Source organism: Phocoena phocoena, chromosome 15 (assembly GCF_963924675.1).
Source record: "Phocoena phocoena chromosome 15, mPhoPho1.1, whole genome shotgun sequence".
Lineage (NCBI taxonomy): Eukaryota > Metazoa > Chordata > Mammalia > Artiodactyla > Phocoenidae > Phocoena > Phocoena phocoena.
Window position 1 is genome coordinate 57,906,279 of NC_089233.1, and position 22,148 is coordinate 57,928,426.

The 22,148-nt window shown below is 41.4% G+C and overlaps 1 protein-coding gene and 1 pseudogene across 1 annotated transcript in view; both read right to left on the reverse strand.

The window, feature by feature from the left end:
• ATRN (attractin) overlaps positions 1–22,148 on the reverse strand; it is a 172,477-nt gene that overhangs the window by 35,771 nt on the left and 114,558 nt on the right. Inside the window, exon 24 of the mRNA XM_065892394.1 lies at positions 21,207–21,364. Within this exon, the coding sequence (XP_065748466.1) occupies positions 21,207–21,364 (158 nt within the window). The remainder of the gene's footprint in view (positions 1–21,206; positions 21,365–22,148) is intronic.
• Positions 3,333–3,699, reverse strand: LOC136134582 (membrane protein BRI3 pseudogene; annotated as a pseudogene).

The window sequence follows — 22,148 nt, forward strand, 5'->3', positions numbered from 1 at the left end:
CAAACCCACAGCCAACACTGTCCTCAATGCTGAAAAACTGAAAGCATTTCCACTAAGATCAGGAAAAAGACAAGGCTGCCCACTCTCATCACTCTTATTCAACATAGTTTTGGAAATTTTAGCCACAGCAATCAGAGAAGAAAAGGAAATAAAAGGAATCCAAATCGGAAAAGAAGAAGTAAAGCTGTCACTGTTTGCAGATGACATGATACTATACATAGAGAATCCTAAAGATGCTACTAGAAAACTACTAGAGCTAATCAATGAATTTGGTAAAGTAGCAGGATACAAATTTAATGCACAGAAATCTCTGGCATTCCTATATACTAATGATGAAAAATCTGAAAGTGAAATCAAGAAGATACTACCATTTACCACTGCAACAAAAAGAATAAAATATCTAGGAATAAACCTACCTAAGGAGACAAAAGACCTGTATGCAGAAAATTATAAGACCCTGATGAAAGAAATTAAAGATGATACAAATAGATGGAGAAATATACCATGTACTTGGATTGGAAGAATCAACATTGTGAAAATGACTCTACTACCCAAAGCAGTCTACAGATTCAATGCAATCCCTTTCAAACTAGCAGTGGCATTTTTCACAGAACTAGAACAAAAAATTTCACAATCTGTATGGAAACACAAAAGACCCCGAATAGCCAAAGCAATCTAGAGAACAAAAAACGGAGCTGGAGGAATCAGGCTCCCTGACTTCAGAGTATACTACAAAGCTACAGTAATCAAGACAGTATGGTACTGGCACAAAAACAGAAATACAGATCAATGGAACAGGACAGAAAGCCCAGAGATACACCCACGCACATATGGTCACCTTGTCTTTGATAAAGGAGGCAGGAATGTACAGTGGAGAAAGGACAGCCTCTTCAATAAGTGGTGCTGGGAAAACTCGATAGGTACATGTAAAAGTATGAGATTAGATCACTCCCTAACACCATACACAAAAATAAGTTCAAAATGGGTTAAAGGCCTAAATGTAAGGCCAGAAACTATCAAACTCTTAGAGGAAAACATAGGCAGAACACTCTATGACATAAATCACAGCAAGATCCTTTCTGACCCACCTCCCAGAGAAATGGAAATAAAAACAAAAATAAACAAATGGAACCTAATGAAACTTCAAAGCTTTTGCACAGCAAAGGAAACCATAAACAAGACCAAAAGATAACCCTCAGAATGGAAGAAAATATTTGCGAATGAAGCAACTGACAAAGGATTAATCTCCAAAACTTACAAGTAGCTCATGCAGCTCAATAACAAAAAAAAACAAACAACCCAATCCAAAAATGGGCAGAAGACCTTAATCGACATTTCTCCAAAGAAGATATACAGACTGCCAACAAACACATGAAAGAATCCTCAACATCATTAATCATTAGAGAAATGCAAATCAAACATACAATGAGATATCATCTCACACCAGTCAGAATGGCCATCATCAAAAAATCTAGAAACAGTAAATGATGGAGAGAGTGTGGAGAAAAGGGAACCCTCTTGCACTGTTGGTGGGAATGTAAATTGATACAGCCACTGTGGAGAACAGTATGGATGTTTCTTAAAAAACTACAAATAGAACTACCATATGACCCAGCAATCCCACTACTGGGCATATACCCTGAGAAAACCATAATTTAAAAAGAGTCATGTACCAAAATGTTCATTGCACCTCTATTTACAATAGCCAGGAGATGGAAACAACCTAAGTGTCCACCATCGGATGAATGGATAAAAAAGATGTGGCACATATATACAATGTTATATTACTCAGCCATAAAAAGCAACGAAATCAAGCTATTTGTAATGAGGTGGATGGACCTAGAGTCTGTCATACAGAGTGAAGTAAGTCAGAAAGAGAAAGACAAATACCGTATGCTAACACATACATATGGAATCTAAGAAAAACAAAAGGTCATGAAGAGCCTAGGGGTAAGACAGGAATAAAGACACAGACCTACTAGAGAATGGACTTGAGGATATGAGGAGGGGGAAGGGTAAGCTGTGACAAAGTGAGAGAGTGGCATGGACACATATACACTACCAAACGTAAAATGGACAGCTAGTGGGAAGCAGCAGCATAGCACAGGGAGATCAGCTCAGTGCATTGTGACCACCTAGGGAGGGTGGGAGGGAGGGAGATGCAAGAGGGAAGAGGTATGGGAACATATGTATATGTTTAACTGATTCACTTTGTTATAAAGCAGAAACTAGCACACCATTGTAAAGCAATTATATTCCAATAAAGATGTAAAACAAAATAAAAATTAAAAACAAAACATTAGTATGTCTTCAGTGTTTTAACGAAATCCACGAGGTGATTTTATACTCACTGTAGGGTGCCAAAAAATTTGGATGCTAATGGCACCTTCTGGAGACCCATCCAGTGTCTGTGTGCCCTGTGCCACATAACACTCCTAAGGGTATATGGGATCCCAACCATTAGCCTGATTTCTTGCTAAAGTAGAGCCACACCACATTCACGTCCAAGTTAAAATCATAAAGAACCTATATAGGGCTTCCCTGGTGTCGCAGTGGTTAAGAATCTGCCTGCCAATGCAGGGGACACGGGTTCAAGCTCTGGTCCAGGAAGATCCCATGTGTCACGGAGCAACTAAGCCCATGAGCCACAATTACTGAGCCTGCGCTCTAGAGCCCATGAGCCACAACTACTGAGCCCGTGTGCCACAACTACTGAAGCCTAGAGCCCGTGCTCTGCAATGAGAAGCTCCCGCTCGCCGCAGCTAGAGAAGGCCCGCGTGCAGCAATGAAGACTCAACACAGCCAAAAAATAAGATATAAATAAATAAATGTATTAAAAAAGAACCTATATAAACTTGCTGCCAGTGTGGCTGGTCCCCAAGACTCACATTACTCTAAAAGTGTTTTTCTTTTGTTGAATGTTATCATGTAAGTCTCCAAAGTTACAAGGTTTCAAAGAGAAGCAAAGGTTCTTTTTTCTTCCTTCAGAAAATGTCTGGAATTTATATTAGCTATACAATTTTACAGAGCAAGAGCAGTAGTTACAAGCTCTTTTCAAATCAAATCCCTGTCTTGGAGTACTTCTGCCAACATTTCTTTTCTACCCTCCCAGTGGAGAACACCCCTCTGCTACTGTGAAACTCCGACTGACGGTGACAAATGATCGCTCAGCACCATTCGATGAAAAGGTGGCCCTGGAATTCTTCTGGTTCCCTGTTTGGTTCTTGCTACCTTACACAGGATGGGAAGCCTTGCCTTACGTCCTGGGTATTGGGGTGGGTGTAATTAGGAAAATATAACTGGGTGTGGGAAAGCCAGGTGTGTTGTTTCCTTTAAATAAAGTTTGCTCCACAGATGGGGCATCTTCGCTTCCTCAAGGCAAAACAGCAGATGAACCCAAAGGGGATCAAAACGATGGACAAGAAGATGCCCAGGAAGGTGAAGGAGTCCTCCAGAACCCCGAGCCTGCAGACAGGGCAGCCTCCAAAGACAACGATGGAAGTGGCAGGGTGCCGGGTGACATTCCGACTGTGGATGTTGCAGACCCTGGGGTGGTGGGTGGGTAGCCCTGTGAGGAGGTAGGGGTAGGGCGGCGGCTGGGAGGGCGCCGTAGCGGTGTGGGCTACGCACAAAGTAGCCCTGGCCACCCTACAGGTTGTAGGCAGGAGGCTGCTCCTGCAGCAGGGGCTTGTGGTTCATGGTGGGCGGCGCCCACTGCGCCCAGCCTGGTTCCCGCTAGCGCCCCCGCTCCCTTTCGGACTCGGCTCCAGCTCGGACTCACAGGGACTCCCAGACGCCCGGCAGCGGATCTTCCCCAGGGGTGGGTGTGGGGTGAGGAAGTGGGGGTAGAGGAAGATGGCCTGGCTCAAACCTCAAAACCAGGAAATGGAAGGAAATGAAGGAAATGGAGAGGATGTTTTAGAGTTTTGAAAGTACAGAGAAATAAGGAGTAACTGCACGGTAGGCCTTGGTGAAGCTCTGAAGCACCAGCGATTACTCTGCACCCAAGCCTGTCACATATGGGAGTGAGGACAGCTGCCTTCAAACCTCATGGCCATGGGCCAGGGCACCAGGAGTAGCAGTCAGTGAATGAAAATCTCTGGACTCAGTTAAGCCCTGAGGTTTCTGCATGTCTCTGAGGGAAGGGGACAGGGCTCTGTGGATACAGGCTGAGAATGAATTTCATCAACTATGGTGGGTATAGGCTGAGCCCAAGCTTACTGTAAAAATAAGTGAGTATGACACCATACTCAACTGCCACAAAACAATTTTTTTTAACACTGGTGTTTTGCATCTATACATACAATCCACAAAGCAGTTACAAATGAATGAATGAATGAATAGGGAAAGATCACTGTTTAATATAGAAGGTTTGAAAAAGGAGAACCTCTAATTTGCCTTTATCTTCTCCACCAAGAACTATCTTCACTGTTACAAGCATTTAAGTCAGGGAGAGGATGGGAAAGGATAGCTGGCTGCCCTGTGAGGTGAAGTTTTCTAGCTTCAAGGCAGCACTCGTCAGGCTTTAAGAAAACCCAAGGTCTATATGCACATGGCAGAACCTCTGTGGGCTGCTCCCTTGGCCCCCTGAGGCCAGCAGCTCCACCAGGGCTCAGCTCCACCTGGCCAGGGAGCCCTTCCCGACTATGGCCCATCTGCTCCTCAACTCTTCCCAAGAGCCCAGGCTCTGCAGATGCCAAAGACCTGACATTAGGACCAGAGAGGGCTTATAAGTGGTCATGGCTGCCCTCTGGCTCCTGGCTCCTTGCCAATCTTGCCACGTAACTCTGAACACTGCAAGGCCAGGAGAGGACTGATTCCTCCCATAAGAACTTAGGCCTGTTTACAAACAGCTTTCCAGTCTAGGCCTCAGCTGTGGCAAGGATGGAAGATTCTATGACTACTGGCTGAGCATATCCTAACTTGAGTCTAGTGCTGCCACTGCCGTGAGTTTTGCCGTGACACAAAACCACTTTCTTTTTTTTTTTTTTCTAAACCTAAGTTCTATATGGAACTCTATGTTGAGACCATAGGCCCTGGACTGGATCCCAGTGACCATCACCTAGCCTCACACACCACCCACCTAATGCTGGTTTGTGCAGGCACAGAAACTATATACCCAAGCTCTGGTCAGAGCCTCAAGACTGGGTAACACTACCAACCTGCTCATTCCTGACATGTAAGCTAACACTCACCATCTATCCACTGTCAACCTCTGGGCTCTCTTCCTCAAATTTCCTTCCAGCCATTCATTTTCACCACTCTCCAGAATCCCTATTTCATTCCATCATGTTCATCAATAATTTAAAAACCATTAAGAACTACATATACCTGGTTGAAATATCAACAATCAATGATTCCTCCCCACCCCCTCCTCTTTTTCTTTCTTTTTTTTTTTGCGGTACGCGGGCCTCTCACTGTTGTGGCCTCTCCTGTTGTGGAGCACAGGCTCTGGACGGGCAGGCCCAGCAGCCATGGCTCACGGGCCCAGCCGCTCCGCAGCATGTGGGATCCTCCCGGACCGGGGCACAAACCCGTGTCCCCTGCATCGGCAGGCAGACTCCCAACCACTGCGCCAGCAGGGAAGCCCCTCTTTTTCTTTCTAATTAATTTATTTATGGCTGCGTTGGGTCTTCGTTGCTGCGCACAGGCTTTCTCTAGTTGTAGTGAGTAAGGGCTACTCTTCGTTGCAGTGGGCGAGCTTCTCATTACGGTGGCTTCTCTTGTTGAAGAGCATGGGCTCTAGGTGCGCGGGCTTCAATAGTTGTGGCATGTGGGCTCAGTAGTGTGGCTCACGGGCTCTAGAGTGCAGGATCAGTAGTCGTGGAGCACGAGCTTAGCTGCTCCGCAGCATGTGGGATCTTCCCGGACCAGGGCTCAAACCCGTGTCCCCTGCAGTGGCAGGCAGATTCTTAACTACTGTACCAACAGGGAAGTCTCCCTTCTTCTTCTTAAGGCTTCTCTCCAGAGGCCCTCACCTTTAATTAGATTTCTGTTCAGTTCTTCTGGGGGGTTACCTTTTTATCACTAATAAGTTGGCTTTTGTTTTGTTTCATTTTGTTTTTTGTTACTTCTTGATCTAGTTATTTTAGGCATCACTTACTAACTTCCTACTAGATTAGAAGGTGATTTAGGCCATCACCCCCCCCACCCCCCAATCCCCCAGTAGAATTATATCACTATTTTTAATGCCTCTGTTATAATTTATAATTTCTATGTTGTTATCCTGAGGGTGATGGTGATGGAAAGATGCCAAAACAGACAGGAACTGGATATAATACCCTTGGATTCAGGGAGGGGATGTGCCTTGCACCCACAAAAGGCTGTAGGAGCAGAAGACAATATAGCCATGCCCACTGGAAAGCAGCTTCCCAAACCTCACAGGCCCATGGGGAGGAGCCCTCAGGCCTCTGATGCACCCCTGCTTGTGGGGTGGGGAGGAGAAGTCAGTAGCTTTCAGGGAAGCTCCCTTTGCCATTTTCACCAGGGTGAAGTATGCTGGGCTGAGGGAGAGGAGGTTTTTCTCCTGCCCTCTGATTGTTCTAAAACTGCCCGACAGTGGCTAATAACTGGTAAAACTCTAGTACAGTGCTGTGTGCTTCCTGCAAAGGAGAACAGAATGTCAGTTCTGAGATATGTCCCAGCTGGCCTAGGCTGCAGGCCCAGCTGAGGCATATTCTTGCAGCTAGTTTTGGGAGGTTAAATAATATATTTGGACCTTTATTTCTTGTTCAATCATCTGTATTATCCCTAAAAAAATTTTTTTATTGTGGAAAATATTAAACTTTTTAACAAGTAGAGAGAATAGTATAATGAACCCCATGTGTTTATCACCCAGCTTTAATAATTACAGCTCACGGCCAATCTTATTTTATCCATCCATACTCTACCCATTTCCCCGTGATCATATTATTTTGAAGTAAATCCCAGACTTCCTATCATTTCATTAAGTATTTCAATATAGCCAGTATTCCTTAACTACCCTCTTTGTAAAATTAGGGATGTTTGTGTCCTCATCCTTCCCTTTTCTTCTACTTCTCAACTCTTTTGAGAGTTTGACAAGATTCCAACCTAGAACAATTCAATCTTCTAACATCACACTATGCAGACTGGGACAATAAATTCTTGGTCTCTAACCCCTGCTGGCTCTTCAGCACTGGTCAACAATCATGCTGACAATATCAGAAAAACGCTGCCATTACCTATATAAATGTTACAAAAGTTGCCAAAAAACCCAAAGTTCTGATACCGCGAATAAAGCTCTCATCTACAACTATGTGTTCATCTAGTGCACATTTATGGAGTGTCTACAGTTGATTAACACTATGCTATGACACAGAGGACACAGAAATATAAAAAAGCTCTTGCACTTAAGGAAATCTTTGTAGAGTGAAAAACCAGACACGTCTATGACTGCAGAGGCACAGACGAGGAAAAGAAGCTGCTATGGGATATGCCGAAGGGTCATCAGAGGGACCTCTCCCCTGCGTTTCAAAATAAGACTCCCCAACCCCACCCTGGTCCTTCCAATCCATTTTCATAACTGCTGCCAGAGGCATCTTTCTAAAACACTGATCTTGGTCACTTCTTGGCTTAAAGCATTTCAATAACTCCCAGTGGTTTTCAGGCTACAGTGTAAATTCCTCAGCTGAAGCCCCAGTCTCTTCATGACAGCTTTGGCCTGCCCTGCTCTCCAGCTCCTTGCTCACAAAACAGGCACTTCAGCTCAGCTAAACTCCTAGTAGTTCTGGAAAGTGACTGGACATGCCCCTTCCCCACCCAGAACACTGAACTCATGTTTCTTAGGGCTCAGCTCTGGTGTTGCCCCAGCTTGTGCAGACTCAGGCACCACAGGGCACTCCCTTCTCCTCCCAGGGTGTCCACGAGCACGGGGGCACCTCCCAGTATCTGGCATGGCTCCTGTTGTCCCCTCATGGCTGCCTCTCTGTGTCAGAAAGTCAGCTAAGTGAGTGAATGTTAAAGGAAGTCTAGTGGGTCCTAGCTATGGAGATCACAGGAGAGAGTTCTACTAGAGAAAGATTTGCCCATCCCAGCCATAGGTGGTGTTCATAGATGGTGTGGATGGGACTATCCAGGGAAAAGGGCCCAGAGGAAACCCAAGGGAACAATGGCACTGAACTGAGAAGAAACAGTCAAAGCCACAGCTGAAAAGTAGAAGAGAGGAGACTTTTAAGAAGAAGGAATAATAAATAATGATCATGATGAAAACCATGAGGTTGTACAGGAAATTTAAATGCCATCTGAAACTGAGACAGATTTATACTTTATTTATTTTTTTTGGCTGCACCGTGAGGCATGCAGGATCTTAGTTCCCCGACCAGGGATCGAACCTGCACCCCCTGTGTTGGGAGCGTAGAGTCTTAACCCCTGGACTGCCAGGGAAGTCCAGATTTATACTTTAAGTTTAGTTCTAAATGTATTTCGTGGCTTTATAATTTTTAAAATCCTTAAGGTACAGACATCTAATACCAGAAGCTATGTGTATACATTATTATCATAAAATAAATATAAACTTTAGAAGTATATCTGACTATTCAGAACAGCTAAAGAGTGAAAACAACCCAAGTATCCATTAACAGATGAATGGATAAACAAAATGTGGTTTATCCATACAATAGACTATTATTCAGTCTTAAAAAGGAATGAAGTACTGAAACATACTACATATGGTTGCACCTTGAAAACACTATGCTAGGTCAAAGAAGCCAGTCACAAAGGACCACCTATTACATGATTCAATTTATATAAAATGCCCCAAATAGGCAAATCCATAGAGAAAGAAAGTAGACTGGTGGTTGCCAGGGGCTAGAGGAAGGAAGAAATGAGAAGGGACTGCATCTGGGTATGGGGTTTATTTTGGGGGTGATGAAAACATTCTAAAATATTCTGTGAATATATTAAAAATCACTAAATTGTACACTTTAAATGGGTGAATTGTATGGTATGTGACTTATATCTCAATAAAGCTGTTACTAGAAGAAGTACAGCTGAGTGAAAACAAACAAAAGTTTCATACATCCTTTGCTTAGTAACGCAATCCTATTAGCATCCATAAACATAACTCTGACATCTAAATGAATGCCCAGTTCTCAATATAAATTCTGTGTTGCCTTTACTTGTGAACACTAGCCTCTCACATAAACGAGCAAATGAAACACCCAGCATGGAGAGGACTTTAATACTAGCTCCACATGACAATAACCACCTCTGTTGCAGAGCTTGTAACAAGCCAGAATCCCAGCGCCACCACCCATCTTCCCACCTCACACACAATGTCTACTTGTGCATTCTCTATTTTGAATACCTACCCTCCCAAACTATAACCATGGCTGAAGCCAGGTGAGTCCTGCTGACTCAGGGGAACATCTAGAATCACGTTTTGAAAGCAGAGGCTGAGCGAGGGGCACTCACCCACAAGAGCAACCAACCAGAAACCAGGCACAACTGACCCAACACACCCACCACCCTCTGACACACAGGCCTTTTCAGTCTGGGTGGTTTTTTACAATTTTAAACTGAATCTACAAAGATTTTTATAGTTAGTTGCAAACTCCCTCAGTTAGCAGTTGTAGGTTTTGATCTGTTCCTAATTATGGAAAAGAATCCCGGGGTCAGTTCAGAGTGAAAGAACTTGAGTTTACCATTACCATTTTTAAAACACTAATATTTACACGAATTTCTGAGTAGAGAATTAAATTGCCTCAGTTATTTTGCTTTAAAAAATGAGAATCAAAGACAAAAAAGGCTTTTGTCTGCATTGAAAGCCATACTGAAATTTAACTGTATGACCTACACTGAACCATTTAGACATTTTCCTATTCTCTTCCTTAAATAAGTCTCTACATTTTAACTAAATCTATATGGTCTCTAAGTGTGTATGTAAAAGCTAACTACACCTAGAAAGACTAAGGCTCTGAGGAATATAAAGCAATACAGAAAGGTGCAGCCCCCTCTGTTGAGAACATACCCACATCTGCCCAGGAAGATGCAAGCTCAGCCTGCCACACAGCACACACCCAGATATAGTCCCAAGTATAGAAAGAACCAGCATTGATCAGGTTCTTTTGAGAAGACACCAAGAATACATGATGCCAAGGGTCCAGTCACATTGTTCATGAATACTGCAGCTATTTGTAACAATGAGCAAAAAGACATATTTTCAACAGAACTTACCTGTTTTTTCAAGGGAAGCCTGGCAAACTAAATGGTGAGCATGCTATCATTTATTTTCGAAAGTGCTCCTGAATGCAGCTTTCATAAGTGGATCTTATTCAAGTGAGTGATCCAGTCCAGGTAAAGAGGACCAAAAAATCAGGTAGAAAATCATCTCTTTGAGTCTTAAACTTGAAAAAAGTATTTAAAAAAGTAAGTGTGGGGAAGAGATCCCTCCAGAAGGAAATGACCATTTCAGTGACTTTCAGAGGGTGGGGAGCAACAGGGCAATGGGAGGAAAAAAAAACCTGGAAGTCAGAATTGGCAACAGCAAAGCTATCTCCAGCACAAAAGCCCGTTTATACGCACAGAGCCCTCTTTCCAAATGGGAAAAACGCCAGCAATATAAGTCAATGTTTTCACTAAGAATCTTAAAAATATTAATCAGTTTTCAACTATAAGAAACAAAGCTTGAAGTTCAATCAGATTTGGAATATAATAAGGTATGTCAGTATGAAAATAACCTGAACTTAAAACAAGTCAGTAAATTATATTTACTAGAACCCAAATAAAATATTTTACAATTGTATGTGATCTGTAACTTGGCAGTGTTAGCAGACATTATCAAATTGAAATTGTACTGACTAGAGCCTAGAGCTCAAATTCCCTGGGGTTAGAGAAACAACCTAACCCTGCTAGCCCCACTCCAAATATAGCCAGTGGCAGAGAAAATTCTAATATGGCTCCTAAGATTCCTACTATATTGATGTGCATATCCTGTATAATCCCCTCCCCTTGAGAGTGGGTGAGTCTGACCTAATCTAATGAACCCTTTGAAAAGAGGGTCAAGAAGAAGTCAGAGAAAGCTGAAGCTTCAGTAGGTCTGTATCTATTTTTGGTCTAAAATTTTTATTTTCAAATGTTACATAAATGGAATCGTGCAGCATGTACATTTCTAAGATATTTTTTCCACTCAGCAAAACTTCCTCAGATTCATCCAAGTTGTATCAATAGTTTGTTTCTTCTTATTGCTGAGCATTACTCCATGATATGTATATAGCACAGTGTGTTTAACCATTCACCTGTTGAGAAATACTTGGGTTGTTTCCAGTTGGGGCTATTATGAATGAAGCTAAATATTGCTGCTGTACAGGTGCTATAAACATTGGTATACAGGTGTTTGTATGAACATCAGTTTTCATTTCTCTGGGACAAATGCCCAGGAATACAATTGCTGCGTTAAGTATAGTAAGTGCCAAACTATTTTCCATACTGGCTGTGCCATCTTATCAGCAATGTATGCATGATCCAATTTCTCTGCATTCTCTCTAGCATTTGGTGTTATCACTATTTTAAATTTTAGCCATTTGATAGGTGTGTAGTGATATCTCATTCTCACTGTGGGGTGGTTTTCTTTTGCCTATGCCTCGTGGCTTGTGGGATCTCAGTTCCCTGACCAGGGATTGAACCGGGGCCCTCGGCAGTGGAAGGGTGGAGTCCTACCCACTGGACCACCAAGGAATTCCCTCTGATTATGGGTTTTGGTTTTTTTTTAATGAATGTTTACAATAGTTTATTTTAGGTTATTTCCAATTTTTCCCCAGTTTAAAAAATTGACCGACTCAATGAAACCTTGTGAATACAATGTTCTCATTGTGGTCTTCATTTTTTAATGGCTTTTAATGCTGAACATCTTTCATGTGGTTATCTGCCATACTTATATCCTCTTCGATAAAATGTCTCTTCATATCTTTTGTCCATTTTCTAATTGGATTGTTTATTTTTTTAATGTTGAGTTTTGAGAATTCTTTTTATATTCTAGATGCAAGTCCTCTGTCAGAAATATTTTTCCAAATATTTTCTCCCAGTATATAGCTTATCTTGTTTTTTTCTTTTTCTTTTTTTTTTTTTTTTTTCGGTACGCGGGCCTCTCACTGCTGTGGCCTCTCCCGCTGCGGAGCACAGGCTCCGGACGCGCAGGCTCAGCGGCCATGGCTCACGGGCCCAGCCACTCCGCGGCACGTGGGATCCTCCCAGACCGGGGCACGAACCCGCGACCCCAGCATCGGCAGGCAGACTCCCAACCACTGCGCCACCAGGGAAGCCCATGTTTTTTTTCTTTTTTAAAAATTAATTAATTAATTAACTAATTTACGGCTGCACTGGGTCTTCGCTGCTGCACGCGGGCTTTCTCTAGTTGCGGCGAGCAGGGCTACTGCTACTCTTCATTGCGGTGCGCGGGCTTCTCATTGTGTTGGCTTTTCTTGTTGTGGAGCACGGGCTCTAGGCACGCAGGCTTCAGTAGGTGTGACACATGGGCTCAGTAGTTGTGGCTCACAGGCTCTAGAGCGCAGGTTCAGTAGTTGTGGTGCATGGGCTTAGCTGCTCCGCGGCATGTGGGATCTTCCTGGACCAGGGCTCGAACCTGTGTCCCCTGCATTAGCAGGCAGATTCTTAACCAATGCATCACCAGGGAAGCCTTATGGCTTGTTTTTTTCATCCTCTTACCAGTGTCTTTCACAGAGCAAAAGCTTTTTTTTTTTGGCAGTACGTGGGCCTCTCACTGTTGTGGCCTCTCCCGTTGCAGAGCACAGGCTCCGGACGCGCAGGCTCAGCAGCCATGGCTCACGGGCCTAGCCGCTCTGCAGCATGTGGGATCTTCCCGGACCGGGGCACGAACCTGCGTCCCCTGCATTGGCAGGCGGACTCTCAACCACTGCGCCACCAGGGATGCCCCAAGCTTTTGATTTTGATGTGGGTAATTTATTAATTTTTTTCCATAGGTCATGTTTTTGTTGTCAAATCTGAAAATCTTCTGCCTAGCTTGAGGATATGAAGATTTTCTCCTATTTTTTTCCTAAAAGTTTTAGTTTTGCATTTTACATTTAAACCTGTGATCCACATTGAATTAATTTTTGTGTAGGATGTGAGGTTTGGTCAAAGTTCATTTACTTGCCTATGGTTGTCCAATTGTTATAGCATTATTTGTTGAAAAGGCTATCCTTCTTCCACTGAATTGACTGCACCTCTGTCAAAAAACAGTTGGATGTTTTTATGTGGTTCTATTTCTGGGTTCTTTATTCTGTTCCATTGATCTATGTGTCTATCTCTCCAACAATAACCACAATGTCTTGATTACCGTAGCTAAATAGGAAGTATTATTAATATTTCATATAGCGATTCTTCCCACTTTATTCCTCTTTTCAAAACTGTTATAGCTAATCTAGAATCTTTGCTTTTTATATAAATATTAGAATAAGCTTGTCATTGTCTAAAAAGAATCTTGCTTTTTACAAAAATTTTTATTTATTTTTTTATACAGCAGGCTCTTGTTAGTCATCAATTTTATACACATCAGTGTATACATGTCAATCCCAATCGCCCAATTCATCACCCCCCCCCCCGTGGCTTTCCCCCCTTGGTGTCCATAAGTTTGTTCTCTACATCTGTGTCTCAATTTCTGCCCTGCAAACCGGTTCATCTGTACCATTTTTCTAGGTTCCACATATATGCGTTAATATACGATATTTGTTTTTCTCTTTCTGACTAACTTCGCTCTGTATGACAGTCTCTAGATCCATCCACGTCTCTACAAATGACCCAATTTCATTTTTTTTTTATGGCTGAGTAATATTCCATTGTATATACGTACCACATCTTCTTTATCCATTTGTCTGCCGATGGGCATCTAGGTTGCTTCCATGACCTGGCTATTGTAAATAGTGCTGCAATGAACATTGGGGTGCATGTGTCTTTTTGAATTGTGGTTTTCTCTGGGTATATGCCCAGTAGTGGGATTGCTGGATCATATGGTAATTCTATTTTTAGTTTTTTAAGGAACCTCCATACTGTTCTCCATAGCGGCTGTATCAGTTTACATTCCCACCAACAGTGCAAGAGGAGGTTCCCTTTTCCGCACACCCTCCCCAGCATTTGTTGTTTGTAGATTTTCTGATGATGCCCATTCTAACTGGTGTGAGGTGATACCTCATGTAGTTTTGATTTGCATTTCTCTAATAATTAGTGATGTTGAGCAGCTTTTCATGTGCTTCTTGGCCATCTGTATGTCTTCTTTGGAGAAATGTCTATTTAGGTCTTCTGCCCATTTTTGGATTGGGTTGATTGTTTTTTTAATATTGAGCTGCATGAGCTGTTTATACATTTTGGACATTAATCCTTTGTCCGTTGATTCATTTGCAAATATTTTCTCCCATTCTGAGGGTTGTCTTTTCCTCTTGTTTATGGTTTCCTTTGCTGTGCAAAAGCTGTTAAGTTTCATTAGGTCCCATTTGTTTATTTTTGTTTTTATTTCAATTACTCTAGGAGGTGGATCAAAAAAGATCTTGCTATGATTTATGTCAAAGAGTGTTCTTCCTATGTTTTCCTCTAAGAGTTTGATAGTGTCTGGTCTTACATTTAGGTCTCTAATCCATTTTGAGTTTATTTTTGTGTATGGTGTTAGGGAGTGTTCTAATTTCATTCTTTTACATGTAGCTGCCCAGTTTTCCCAGCACCACTTATTGAAGAGACTGTCTTTTCTCCATTGTATATCCTTGCCTCCTTTGTCATAGCTTAGTTGACCATAGGTGCGTGGGTTTACCTCTGGGCTTTCGATCTTGTTCCATTGATCTATGTTTCTGTTTTTGTGCCAGTACCATATTGTCTTGATTACTGTAGGTTTGCATTATAGTCTGAAGTCAGGGAGTCTGATTCCTCCAGCTTCATTTTTTTCCCTCAAGACTGCTTTGGGTATTCGGGGTCTTTCGTGTCTCCATACAAATTTTAAGATTTTTTGTTCTAGTTCCGTAAAAAATGTCACTCGTAATTTGATAGGGATTGCATTGAATCTGTAGATTGCTCTGGGTAGTATAGTCATTTTCACAATATTGATTCTTCCGAGCCAAGAACATGGTATATATCTCTCCATCTGCTGGTAAAATCTTTAATTTCTTTCATCACTGTCTTACAGTTTTCTGCATACAGGTCTTTTGTCTCCCTAGGTAGGTTTATTCCTAGGTATTTTATTCTTTTTGTTGCAATGGTAAATGGGAGTGTTTCCTTAATTTCTCTTTCAGATTTTTCTCATTAGTGTATAGGAATGCAAGAGATTTCTGTGCATTAATTTTGTATCCTGCTACTTTACCAAATTCATTGATTACCTCTAGTAGTTTTCTGGTGGCATCTTTAGGATTTTCTATTTACAGTATCATGTCATCTGCAAACAGTGACAGTTTTACTTCTTTTCCAATTTAGTATTCCTTTTTCTTCTCTGATTGCCGTGGCTAGGACTTCCAAAACTATGTTGAATAACAGCAGTGAGAGTGGACATCCTTGTTTTGTTCCTGATCTTAGAGACGATCGTAAGGTTTTTATTCTTCAATTTGCTAATATGGTGTATCACATTGATTGATTTGCATATATTGAAGAATCCTTGCATCCCTGGGATAAATCCCACTTGGTCATGGTGTATGATCCTTTTAATGTGTTGTTGGATTCTGTTTGCTAGTATTTTGTTGAGAATTTTTGCATCTATATTCATCAGTGATATTGGTCTGTAGTTTTCTCTTTTTGTAGTATCTTTGTCTGGTTTTGGTATCAGGGTGATGGTGGCCTCATAGAATGAGTTTGGGAGTGTTCCTTCCTCTGCAATGTTTTGGAAGAGTTTGAGAAGGATGGGTTTTAGCTCTTCTCTAAATGTTTGATAGAATTCACCTGTGAAGCCATCTGGTCCTGGACTTCTGTTTGTTGGAAAATTTTTAATCACAGTTTCTATTTCATTACTTGTGATTGGTCTGTTCATATTTTCTATTTCTTCCTGCTTCAGTCTTGGAAGATTATACCTTTCTAAGAATTTGTCCATTTATTCCAGGTTGTCCATTTTATTGGCATAGAGTTGCTGGTAGTAGTCTCTTAGGATGCTTTGTATTTCTGTGGTGTCTGTTGTAACTTCTCCTTTTTCATTTCTAATTTTACTGATATGAGTCCTCTCCCTCTTTTTCTTGATGAGTCTTGCTAATGGTTTATCAATTTTGTTTATCTTCTCGAAGAACCAGATTTTAGTTTTATTGATCTTTGCTATTGTTTTCTTTGTTTCTATTTCATTTATTTCTGCTCTGATCTTTATGATTTCTTTCCTTCTGCTAACTTTGGGTTTTGTTTGTTCTTCTTTCTCTAGTTCCTTTAGGTGTAAGGCTAGATTGTTTATTTGAGATGTTTCTTTTTCTTGAGGTTGGCTTGTATAGCTATAAACTTCCCTCTTAGAACTGCTTTTGCTGCATCCCATAGGTTTTGGATTGTCGTGCTTTCATTGTCATTTGTCTCTAGGTAGTTTTTGATTTCCTGTTTGATTTCTTCAGTGATCTCGTGGTTATTTAGTAACGTAGTGTTTAGCCTCCATGTGTTTGTGTTTTTTATGTTTTTTCCGCTGTAATTCATTTCTAATCTCATAGTGTTGTGGTCAGAAAAGATGCTTGATGTGATTTCAATTTTCTTAAATTTACTGAGGCTTGATTTGTGACCCAAGATATGATCTATCCTGGAGAATGTTCCGTGTGCCCTTGAGAAGAAAGTGTAATCTGCTGTTTTTGGATGGAATGTCCTATAAATATCAATTAAATCTATCTGGTCTATTGTGTCATTTAAAGCTTCTGTTTATCTATTTTCATTTTGGATGATCTGTCCATTGGTGTAAGTGAGGTGTTAAAGTCCCCCACTATTACTGTGTTACTGTCCATTTCCTCTTTTACAGCTGTTAGCAGTTGCCTTATGTATTGAGGTGCTCCTATGCTGGGTGCATATATATTTATAATTGTTATATCTTCTTCTTGGATTGATCCCTTGATCATTATGTAGTGTCCTTCCTTGTGTCTTGTAACATTCGTTAATTTAAAGTCTATTTTATCTGATATGAGTATTGCTACTCCAGCTTTCTTTGGATTTCCATTGGCATGGAATATCTTTTTCCATCCCCTCACTTTCAGTCTGTATGTGTCCCTAGGTCTGAAGTGGGTCTCTTGTAGACAGCATATATATGGGTCTTGCTTTTGTATCCATTCAGCAAGGCTGTGTCTTTTGGTTGGAGCATCTAATCCATTCACGTTTAAGGTAATTATCAATATGTATGTTCCTATTACCATTTTCTTAATTGCTTTGGGTTTGTTTTTGTAGGTCCTTTTCTTCTCTTGTGTTTCCCACTTAGAGAAGTTCCTTTAGCATTTGTTGTAGAGCTCGTTTGGTAGTGCTGAATTCTCTTAGCTTTTGCTTGTCTGTAAAGCTTTTGATTTCTCCATCGAATCTGAATGAGATCCTTGCTGGGTAGAGTAATCTTGGTTGTAGGTTCTTCCCTTTCATCACTTTAAGTATATTATGCCACTCTCTTCTGGCTTGTAGAGTTTCTGCTGAGAAATCAGCTGTTAACCTTATGGGAGTTCCCTTGTATGTTATTTGTCGTTTTTCCCTTGCTGCTTTCAATAATTTCTCTTTGTCTTTAATTTTTGTCAATTTGATTACTACGTGTCTCGGTGTGTTTCTCCTTGGGTTTATCCTGTATGGGACTCGCTGTGCTTCCTGGACTTGGGTGGCTATTTCCTTTCCCATGTTAGGGAAGGTTTCAACTATAATCTCTTCAAATATTTTCTCTGGTCCTTTCTCTCTCTATTTTTCTTCTGGCACCCCTATAATGTGAATGTTGTTGAGTTTAATGTTGTCCCAGAGGTCTCTTAGGCTGTCTTCATTTCTTTTCATTCTTTTTTCTTTATTTTGTTCTGCAGCAGTGAATTCCACCATTCTGTCTTCCAGGTCACTTATCTGTTCTGCCTCAGTTATTTTGCTATTGATTCCTTCTAGTCTAGTTTTCATTTCAGTTATTGTATTGTTCATCTCTGTTTGTTTGTTCTTTAATTTCTTTAGGTCTTTGTTAAACATTTCTTGCATCTTCTCGATCTTTGCCTCCATTCTTCTTCCGAGGTCCTGGATCATCTTCACTATCATTATTCTGAATTCATTTTCTTGAAGGTTGCCTATCTCCATTTCATTTAGTTGTTTTTCTGGGGTTTTATCTTGTTCCTTCATCTGGTACATAGCCCTCTGCCTTTTCATCTTGTCTATCTTTCTGTGAATGTGGTTTTTGTTCCACAGGCTGCAGGATTGTAGTTCTTCTTGCTTTTGCTGTCTGCCCTCTGGTCTGTTTTTTTAAAGTTTAAAAAATTGGGGCAAATATATATTAAGATAAAATTTACCATTTTAACCATTTTTAAGTATATGATTCAATACACTTAAGCACAGATGCTGCCAAGATTAGAAAAGAGGACAGTGTGAACAACTTTGTGTCAATGCATTTGAAAACATATGAAATAAATTAACATCTAGAAAAAATTATCTTAAGTAATGCAAATAGAGAGAGAATATCCAAAACATCCCGTAACTATTAAAGAAGCTGAATCAGCAATTAAAAAAGAAAAGAAAACTCCACAAATAAAACACCAGAATCAAATGATTTTACAACAGGGATCTATCAAGTATGCAAGGTTCATATATTCATATAATTCTAATCTTATATAACGTCTTTCAGAAGTGAGAAAGAGAGATAACTCCTCAATTTATAAACAAAGGTTAGTTTAACTTTGATATAAAAATCATAACAAAGACAAGAAAGGAAAATTACCGGACTTTCTCACTCATGAGATAGATACAAAATTCTAACCAATATATTAGCAAACTGAGTCCAGCAACAGATAAAGTAAAAAATCATATATCATGCCAAGTCAGGTTTATTCCAGGAATGCTTATGCTTATTGCTTATGCAATAGGACAAATGGTGGTGCCATTCACTAGAAAGGAAGCAGAGGGTTTGGGGCTAAGATCACAAGAATAACTCCCTGAGTACAGGGAGCTTGTGAACGTCCAGGTAGAGATGCCTAGGCAGCAACTAAGAACACTGGTCTGGAGTTCAAGTGTAAGCAGGGCTGAAGACAGAGTACTGAAAATCACAAGTACAGAAGTAGTACAATAAGTCTTACAAGTGGGATAAAGACAGAGCAGAACCATGGCCTGAATCTCAGACAACCTCAGTGTTTAAGGAAGAAGATTCCTTAAAAAGACAGGCCAGAGAATCAGGGAAAGGACCAGGAAGGCAGGAAAGATGCTGACTCAAATCATGCAATGAGAAGGAGAAGGGGACTAAAGAATTCAGTCACTGGAGTCCACCGTGGTAGTCAGCTTCAGGATGTGGTGAAGGAGGAAGGCAGACTGTTGCGGGCTGATGGGTGAATGGATAAGAGGAAACAAACAGGGAGTGTGGTCAATGCGTACAAGAAGGCTAGCTGGGAAGGGAAGCAGAGAGTGTGCAAGAACGAAGGAAGAAGCAGATTAGAGGATAAACAAATCTGTGGACCATCTAAATAGAAAAAGAGGGTGGTGAGAAAAAAATACAACACAGAGCCTGTCCTCCACATTCCAGAAAGGAAAAGAGTGACTGACTGTTCTTTAGTTACAGTCCCAAGGCATGAACACATACCCACTAGAACAAGATTTCAAGCCCATCCCAAATGATCAGTGGCGACTTGCTTCACTTGATCACACTACTGAAAGTTGGCAAGCAGCCAGAGCCCCAGTCTAGTGACCACGCTGCCACGGCTAAAGGTGAACCAGTTGTTTCAAAGTCCACCCTTAGACACAGATGTAGAGAACAAACGTATGGACACCAAGGGGGGGAACAAGGTGGTGGTGGTGGTGGGATGAATTGGGAGATTGGGATTGACATATATACACTAATATGTATAAAACAGATAACTAATAAGAACTTGCTGTATAAAAAATAAATTAAATTAAACAAATAAACAAAAGTCCACCCTTCCCGGAACTCCACACCTTTACCCAAAATGAAGGGGGTTAAAGCAGAAAGTACTGAGGCAAGGCCTCAAAGACATAGTGGCAGATGATTATAAAGAGCACAAATGGGGCCATGGGTCAAGCCTGGATAAGAGGGAGTGCACTGGTCCCCTGGGAACAGAGAAAAGAGGCAGGTTGATAGCAGCAGTGGCTGCAGCAGGCAAAATGAACCCTTAGACCTACCCTTTCAGGTCACATGTACAAAGAATCTGAGTCGTGGAGAGGGTACAGGAATTGTACAAGAGCAAGCCAGGGCTCAAACCTGCATCTGTCTGACTATAAGGCCTAAAACCCTTAAGGCGACCTTATACTGTCCTCCACTGTGTCCCCATCACCCTCCATCCTATGCTCCTTTAGAACCTGATAGCATTTTGGGGATCTTCTCATATGGCACTTTCCATACGCCAGCTTTCACTGGTTATGTGTGTTTGCTTCATTTATATGCACCTTACTCATTCCAGAATTGAAGCTCTTTGTGTAGCTCTACAGGCTTTTTAGTGACAAGTCCTTAATGAAGAAATAAATACAGTTGTAATTACCAAATCTGTTATATATCAACTTGCTTTCAAAAGTGCTTACAGGGACTTCCCTGGTGGCACAGTGGTTAAGAATCCACCTGCCAATGCAGGGGACACGGGTTCGATCCCTGGTCCAGGAAGATCCCACATGCCGCAGAGCAACAAGGCCCGTGCACCACAACTACTGAGCCTGTGCTCTAGAGCCCACAAGCCACAACTACTGAGCCCACGTGCCACAATTACTGAAGCCCACGCACCTAGACCCTGTGCCCCACAACGAGAAGCCACTTCAGTGAGAAGCACCGCAACAAAGACTAGCCCCCGCTCCCTGCAACTAGAGAAAGCCCGTGTGCAGCAACAAATACCCAACTCAGCCAAAAATAAATAAATAAAAATAAATTTATTTAAAAAGTGCTTATAAATTTCCTTCATAAGTGATTTAAGGCAGCCCCACTACAATCCTCTTTTATGGTATGTGCTCAGCACTCCTTTACCACAGATATTACAAAGCCAAAACAATATTAATATTGTACATTTCGTTTACCGCAAGTTACAGATTAGTGAATTTAGTTTCACTACAGACATTTCACCATCTTTGCAAGTATGAGACTAAAAAGCACTTCTTACCTGAATTTTGATGGGCCAGGTGAAATTACTGACATAAACAAAGAAAGTGATATTTGGGTGGTTGCGAAAATCAAACTTCTCATTAGAGAAACTATCTTTGTACTCCTTAATGTTTGTTTTTGAAACAACAGGCATCTCTTCTCCAGCCTGGGTTCCAGCTGTTAGGAAGAAAAGAATGAAATAAAGAGACCTTTTAGGGGACCAAATCTGCCCTCACTAATAATAATGATAATAGCATTTATTAAACCCTATGTTCCAGAAATGGCCTTTAAGAGCTCGATCTCATTTAATTGTAACAACTATTATCCTCATTTACACATCAGAAAACTCAGGTTCAGGAAAAATAAGTAACTTGGCTCAGGTCACATAGGCAGGAAGTAGAGTTGGGATTTGAAGCTGGGAGGGCTGATACACAAGCCTATGCCCTTAACCCAAATGGCTTTACCAGGATCCCCTACAACTCCTCCCACAGAAACAGGCTACATGTGGCTTTGAAAATCCAGACACCACTAGAATCCTATTAACAAGCAATGGCATTCATTCTGCCCACAACACTTCACTTGCTTTGCACTGCCCCCTTAAACCTGTTTGGCAGTGCTCTAGATCCCCCATACCAGGGACACGGATTCAGCCCTCACTTTTTAACTAGCAGTGACTGCAAGTCTCAACAGCAGCAGGGAGGAAGGAGCTCTAGGGGTCACTCAGTCCCTTCTGCTACCAGCTACAACTGACTCTAAATCCCCCCAATCTGATATAAACCTATCCTATTCCCAGGCAGTCCTTCAACATTCCACATTGTCCCTCAGCCAGGAATTCTAGTGTTTATAAAGATTCATGAAATAGGCTTTTCCCAAGTCTGAGTTAAATCCTGTGACTGAAGCCAGATTGGCTGGTCCTCATTGAGACTGTCATTGTAAATCAATCACATACTCAGGGATGCCA